Source organism: Moschus berezovskii, chromosome 12 (genome assembly GCF_049115385.1).
Source record: "Moschus berezovskii isolate FMDL1 chromosome 12, NW_MosBer_1.0, whole genome shotgun sequence".
NCBI classification, from domain to species: Eukaryota; Metazoa; Chordata; class Mammalia; order Artiodactyla; family Moschidae; genus Moschus; species Moschus berezovskii.
This window is the reverse complement of record NC_142471.1, coordinates 96,921,900-96,929,296: the sequence shown is the minus strand read 5'-3', so window position 1 is coordinate 96,929,296 and position 7,397 is coordinate 96,921,900. Positions and strand designations below refer to the sequence as shown.

The 7,397-nt window shown below is 60.9% G+C and overlaps 1 protein-coding gene across 2 annotated transcripts in view; it reads left to right on the top strand.

Moving 5' to 3' along the window:
* The first annotated feature begins 320 nt into the window (after nt 1-320).
* STK32C (serine/threonine kinase 32C) overlaps nt 321-7,397 on the top strand; it is a 74,036-nt gene continuing 66,959 nt past the window's right edge. For both annotated transcript variants that reach the window (XM_055424380.2, XM_088842441.1), the window contains exon 1: nt 321-713. In XM_055424380.2, coding sequence (XP_055280355.2) covers nt 452-713 — 262 coding nt within the window. In that variant the 5' untranslated portion in view covers nt 321-451. The remainder of the gene's footprint in view (nt 714-7,397) is intronic.

The window sequence follows — 7,397 nt, the reverse complement described above, 5'->3', positions numbered from 1 at the left end:
CGCCAGCTCCGCCCCCTGCTCCTGCCAGCCGGCCCCGCCCCTGGCCCTCGCCCCGCCCCGGCTCCTGCCTGCCGGCTCCGCCCCGCGCCAGCTCCGCCCCGCGCCAGCTCCGCCCCGCGCCAGCTCCGCCCCGCGCCGGCCCCGCCCCGGCGCTGCCTGAGGTCCCGCCCCGGCCCCGCCCCTGGCCCTCGCCCCGCCCCGGCTCCTGCCTGCCGGCTCCGCCCCGCGCCAGCTCCGCCCCGCGCCGGCCCCGCCCCGGCGCCTGCCTGAGGCCCCGCCCCGGCCCCGCCCCCGGCCCTCGCAGTCGGCGGAGCCGGCCGGGCTGCCGGGACCCCAGAGCGCCGAGCTCGGGGCGCAAGGCGGGCGCTGCCTGTCGTTCCCGCTCCCGCTCCCCGCCCGCGGGGCGGGCCATGCCCCGGACTCCGGCCGCGGTGCGCACTCCGGCCCGGCCATGAGGAGCGGCGCCGAGCGCAGGGGCAGCAGCGCCGCGGCGCCCCCCGGCTCGCCGCCCCTCGGCCGCGCGCGCCCCGCCGGCCCCGACGCGCCCCCGGCCCCGCCGCCCCCCGCCGCCGGGCAGCCCCGAGCCCGGGACGCCAGCGATGCCCGCGCGCAGCCGCGCCCCCTGTTTCAGTGGGGCAAGTGGAAGAAGAGGATGGGGTCCTCCATGTCGGCGGCCGCCGCGCGGAGGCCGGTGTTTGACGACAAGGAGGACGGTGAGAAGGGCCGCGCGGCGCGGACCTGGGAGCGCACTGGGGCCCGCGCCGCCGGGGAGCCCGCGCGCCCTCGCAGGGGGGCTGCGGCGGGAGGGTTTCCGTCGTCGGGGCGCCCAGGTTCCCGGGGCGTCTCGGTTTCCGAGGAAACTCGCGGACGGTGCCTGCCGTGCCCACGCGCGTCCCCCTGTCCAGCCGCGGCGCGGCGGGCGGAGCAGGCCCTCCAGCCTGGGGGAGTGAGGGTCGGTGGCCCCCACTGCAGCCAGGGCGCTGTGTCTGCGTTTTCCTTTACCGTGGGGTGCGCGCGCTCGGTTGCCCCTCTGCACCTGAGGGGTGCCGAGTTCTCCAAGGGAGTCGCCCGACCACAGGTGGCGCGGGGGCCGGTCCCTCGGAGTTCTCAGTGCCGGCGACCAGCGCCGCGTGGCTCCGGGCGTGCCCACCTTTGCACTCAGATGTGCGGTGGAGGCTTGCCTTTGTGCAAAAGGCTTCCCTTTTGGGAACTAGTTTGCCCTAAGTTCCCCCTCCAGGCTAGTGACCTGGAGGTGGGCGCCGTTGGGAAGCAAGAGACCGAGGCAGGCCTGTGGGCACGCCTCCCTGAGCCCTGCTGGGCACAGGGCCTTTCCCTTAGCACCCCCGGGGCAGGTGGCAGTGCCCGCCCCTGAGCACCGTGACACGTCCACAGGCAAGCGTGCAGCTCTTCTCTCAGATGTCATGCAGATAAGTTAAATGCTATCAGATGACACATTTGATTTTTTTTTGACATTTTCTTAAAATAGTCGAAATATGCATTTTTCACTTGTAGGCAGCCTGCAGCGGGTAGGATGGATCTTTTATAATTTTAGAGCACAGCTTAGCCAAGGAGCCCAAGCTATTTATTTCTGATAAATAATTTAAGCATTATAGGAAATTACAATGCTATGACCTAAGGCCAGTGTTGGAGAATGTGCAGCCTGGCGGCAGTCCTCACAGGGGGATGGGGAGCCTGCTGTCCGGTGGGGTGGGGGAGGTCTGGAGGAAGCTGGGTCACAATGAGCCCGGTCACGGGGCAGGGGGCATGGGTGTTTGGACATGGTCAAGGAGTGAGGCCTTCAGGACCGACCACGCCCGCACAGCGTGTTCTGGGGAGACCTGTCTTCGTGTTCTGAACTTTAGGGCACAACTTACCACTGGGGATGTTTCATATGTTGCATGTTTTTGAGTTTAAATATCCTAAGTGTAGAAAGCCCAGAGTGAATTAGGAAGGAATCAGGAAGCAGATTGCATTTAGCTCTGGCTGTAGGAGCAGGATCAGAAAACGTCTGAGAAATGCATCTGATTTCAGGACTCACCAGTGTCAGCCCAGAGCTGGCCCTCTCTCATGTCTTTGCATTTTGCTCTCCAAGGCGGAAAATGTAGGCAGAGAGGCATTGATGTAGCTCAGTGGCTGCCTTTAGCTTTGAATGGTAGAATTTTACTGCCTGTTCAGAGTATTAGGTTTCAGAATCCAAGGAACATTAAAGAGGCAAAAAGAGCACAGAATCCACCTATGATTCTTGAATCTGATATGAGAATTATTTCACACATTCTCCACCGTCCCTGTTCGCCTGAAGCCGGGCAGCAGAGGTGCCGGCTATTCCGGGCTTGTGCAGGTGGGAGCTGACTTCGGCAACAGGTGCACGCTCTTCAGCACACGTGCCTGTCAGTCACTCGCCCATCCCTGGGCTCGGTGGCCAGGTCTCCAAACTGAACACCTCAGGACGAGACTTAGCTGGGCTTTGGTGAGATTAGAGGGCCAGGACTGACCCTGGGTCTGATCGCCGTGGGTGCGATCCTGGTGGGCGGCCCCTTCGTCCCGGTTTTATTCTGTTTTTGTGTCATCGTCAGGGTGCACACGGCTCGGGGATCATAGTACGTGTTTGCAAAGAAAATGTGTGCAGCTCTTGGCCTGAGGGCTGTGGGTTTATTTACATGGAAAGAGTGGGCTTTGGTAAGGAGGAGGGCCGGTCTTCCAGGAGGGCAAGGCTTCACCCCACCTTTCTCTGAGGGCAGGCAGCTGTCCTCCCCGGACAAGGTCCAATACTTCCTCGGCCCCGTGGCGGGTGAGCCTAAAGAGGCAACGGTGCTGTGCTGAGGGCTTGCGTTTACTGGGACTGCCTGGTTGCCATGGTGATATGAGACCTTCTGATGAATGTTTTAGATTAAAACACCCAATTAGTATATCAAATTTGGTATTCAGAGAAAAAGGAAAAAGAAAATAAGAGTGCAGTTTAACGGCATGCCAGGTAGATGCCAGCTGAAAAGCAGAGTTGTGACACGTTGGCCCTGAAGGTCCCGCGTCCCTGTTAACCCCGAGGTGTCTGAGCCCGTGATCAGCCTGTGCTGGGCCGCCTTCACAGTCCTCTGGGCCTCCTCCTCGCACCGGGCCCCTTTCCCTCTGCCAGCAGCCCCTTGCCTCCTCTCGTCCTGGCCTCATGGCTTCGGGAGCCCTTGATTCAGGGGTGGACCTTGCAGGGCCTGCAGTCTGCTGCTCTGCCGGGCCTGCAGTCTGCTGCTCTGCCCAGCCTGCGGTGTGCTGCTCAGACGCCCTCATCCCTCTTGTCTGGACATCTTCCATCACCTTCCCCAAGCAGCTGGGTGACCAGTAACCCGGGGGTGGGGGGACACCTGCCCTTCTTGGCTGTCTGGCTGTTCTAAAGCCTAACATGGGATTAGGTTGCAAGTGGGGAACAACCAGCCATCAGGGAGGTTTGCCTTCACCCAGAGGCCTGGAACTGAAGCTTCGCTGGGGGCGGCAGAGTGCCAGTCCTCGACGTGCAGGGTGGGGGGCGGTAAGGTGGGACTTGGGGCTCCCGGAGTCTCATGACCTTTTATGAAACTTACAGAACCTTTTTTAAATTATAGAGGGATTAAAATGTATAAATTTGTGAAAAGTTTAGACTTTCCTAAAGTTGTCCTAAACAGGAAAACCGAGGCTTCGGTAACTAGCCCGGAAAGGCCTCTGAGCGTATGCCTGCCCCAGCCCCTCACTGGAATGCACTCACACGTCGGTTGTGTAGAGACACACTTTATGGCTTCGGTGCAGAAATGGGATCATGCTCCATTTATGGTTTTGTCTAAACCTGCTGTTTTTACTTCGCGAGGTGTTGTGACGTCTCGTCAATCTAAAGGATCACTTCTTGGCTAAATTTCCAAGGGCTGTTCTCCATCCTGTGAACGAGACTCAAAGGATGCTCTTAAAAACTGTGGGTGCCTCCCTGCCTGGAAACCCAGGTTGGATTTGTTGGGGGGCAGCTGGGGGACGCTGGAGCTCAGGCATCAGCACGTGAGCAACTCAGCAGCGAGCGTTGTTGTGTGTTCATCGTGGTCCACCTGACGGTGTTCTTTAGGGAACATTCCTGGGGCTGACACTGCCGAGTCCGGAGAGCACACAGAGTGCGGCTTGGTGCACCCGCCAGCTCCCTGGGGACGCGCCGCCCTGGGGCACGCCGCTGTCCTGGGCGCTTGTTGCACGGTGGTGACCCGGGGGTGCGGCTGCGGCAGGTGCTGGGTGCCTGGAGGAAGGAGGAGGTGGGGAGACCGACGTCGGACAAGGAGGAGGGGGAAGGAGGGTGCCCTGCCCTCGGAGCCACGGGGTCCTCCTGTCCCACCCTCACTGCTTCTGGGCGTTGGTGACGTTATTACTGTTTGACCATCTGAATGATGGCGTTGCTGCTTTGCTTGCTGCTGAGGTTGGTCATCTTTTTCTTTCCACGTTTGTGTTCTGCTTTCCTGAATCGCCAGCTCCTAGCCCTGCCCTGATAAGAGGCGCTTGTTCGATCCCTGGGTTGGGAAGCAGACCACTCCAGTCTTCTTGCCTGGAGAATCCCATGCACAGAGGAGCCTGGCGGGCAGCAGGCCATGGGGTCGCCATGGACACGACTGAAGCGACTTCGCACGCACGCACGCACCCCTGCGCCAAGCCTCCCGTTGGGCTGTTGCTGCCCTGTGTCTCTTCACGGTCCCCAGGATGGAAGGGCCCTGGGGCGTCGTTCATCTTCTGTGCTGCTCGTTTTGTTTTTTTCTTCCCACGGGCTTGCGCTTAATTTTTCTGCGGTCTGAGCCAGCGAGACCCTCCTTGCTGGCGGTTTTCGGCCTTTGTGTCCAGTTACACCAGGACATAAGGCTCGTTCGGTTCTAAAGCCTGCACTTTCCTCCAGTGCTTCTGTGGTTTCACTTTTCACATTGCGGCTTTTGATCGCTCTGGACTCACACTGGACACAGCGAGGGCTTTGCCTCCCGCGGGCCCTGCGCGTGCTTAGACCAGGCACATTCATTGTCTGTTTTTGTTGAATTGTGAGCAAGGTCTTTGCACCCATCACGTTCCGCACTGGTTGGTGCTGGTACGAAGGAAAACTTAACTTTCAAAGATGTCTGTCCTGAGTGTGCTTTTCTGCGGAGGCTCCTCATGGCTCTTGAGTTGATTTTCCCAGACTTCCTGGGTGGTCGGTCGAGTCACCTGCCAAGAATGACTCGGTGACTTGAAAGTGTGTGTGCCGACCCTTCCTTGCTGTGTGCCCAGAGCTGGGGGCAGCAGAGTGCGTGGTGCTGAGCGCGAGGGGACCAGCCCGGTGGTCCCACAGCGTCAGTCCAGCCCCATCACTGAGTCCTCGTCTAGCGGCGCGTGGACCTGACTTACAGTAGGTGCCTCTCCCTTCCCTCCCGACCCTGGGGAGCGGGGCTGGCCGCTCTCTGTGAGGCCCAGGCTGACGGCAGTTCACCCCCCTCCCCCACAATGCGGGGGCCTTGGTGGCAGAAATGCGGTGGCTGCAGGCCCTGGGGTCCTCTACCAGCCAGCGGGAGTCCCTGGGCTCCCCGGTGCAGGGTCGGGTGTTCCGGTGGGCCGTGGGTCGGCCCTGAGCTTGATGTGTTCGCGAGGCTGACGCGGCTGGTCCGGGATGGGCCGGGGACTCGCTGTCATGCTTTTTATGTAACAAATGTCAGCTCTGCGTGTCTATCCATCTGGCTGTGTGTTTTAAAATGCTAAAAATAAGTTGATTTTCTTTTAAACATTTAACCACCCGTCTTTCCAGTTGAGGAGGGATGCAAGGATGCACGGGAGGTGAGCCTTGTTCGGGGCTGCTCTCTGAGGATGAGCCCTCCTGAGGCCCCAGGTCGGTTGGAGGGAGGCAAGGCCGAGGCCCAGCGTTTATTCGGAGCAGAGTCGGCTCGGCTCAGAGGAGCTTCCCAAACTGTCGGGGCCCCCAGGCCCTGGGACCTCGTGAAAGTGCAGATGCTGATTTGTCGGGCCTCGGGTGAGGCCTCAGGTTCTGTATTTCCATCCAACATCCCACCTGCCCCGGGGAGGGCAGCGGCACTAGACGCAGATGGGACCCACTTGGGTGGAGGGCTTGGTGAGAATAGTGGGGTGGGCATGGTCCCCGGGGCACTGGCGCTCCGCTGATGCCATTGGCGATGGGCGGTGCCTCGTCTGCATGTGGGCTGGCTCTTCCTGCCGAGAGATCTCTGGTTTTGCTCTTACTTCTGTGTTGCTCTTTTTCTCTGGCGTCGACCACGTGGACGCCCGCATCTGGAACAGCAGCGGTGCTTTGGGTCCCACGTTTGCGGCCGATGCCACAGACTGAACTTCTCCCTTCCCGTGATGAGCACTCCGCCTCCACGGACTCCCACCCAGCCCGGGGAGGCGCGCTGCCAGAGGCGGGTGGCTCAGGGCTGCGCCTCCCCCTCCAGGCCACCGTGTCCTCTCGTCCTGGCTGCTCTGACAGCCCAGCCCTGCCGTGGGGGCTGCCCTGCTCCAGGCCACCGCAGGCAGAGCCTTCCTGGGGCCCCAGGCCAGCCCTGCCTGCCTCCCGCTCCCAGCCCAGTGGTTCCCCGATCGGGGTCTGTGCCCCGTGGCCTTGGGCCAGGCTCCCCTGTGGGCGGGACGCTCAGAACCACGTCTGGTGTCTGTTCTTCTGAGGTCATGTTTCCTGTCCAGTTGGAGCTTTCCTCCTTGTGTGCTTGTCAGTCCCTCCCTCACTCTGCTGTCTCTGGATAAATCCCGGGAGAGGGAAGACTTTGGAGACCAGCATCTCTACTAGCTGGCGAGAGTCCAGCGGACGCTGGACCTTGCTGCTCCCGACAGCCCTGTCCCTGCTTCCCCGGGGGCGGGGGGCGGGTGGTCACCTGTCACCCTTTCTAGGCCTCTGTCCCGCCCCAGGGAGTGGACGCACGCTGACCAGCGCCCTGGAGGCCGCAGTGGGCTCCTCTCTTTTCCCTAAACGCTGGCTGTGGCCAGCATGCAGAATTACTTTAATGCTCAGAATTTGAGACAACTGGGGAGAAGCTACAATTAATAAAATCATTGTTATTTTTAAAAACCAGGATGCCTGCTTCATCAAAAGCTATTTTCTCATTGACCTGAAATCTCTGATTTAGAAACCAGGGCGCTGGGCAAGATCAGGGTGCCCCACCCAGCCCCGAGGTCACTCCCCCCACCCTCCACACCCCTGGGTGTGACTGAGTGTGTGGTGGCCTCCAGCACTTGGCCTGCACAGGCCCCGCAGAGTTGATGCCGTGCAAACTCGGCTTGGTGTTATTTACGTCCTGAAGCCAAGGAGATGGTGTGGGTGGGCGTCTGTGTCGCCCCCAATTGATAAAAATAGGAGCTGAGCACTTTCTGTTTCCACTTGCCAGGCGGGACCTGTCACTGATGCTGGGGACGTGTAGCGC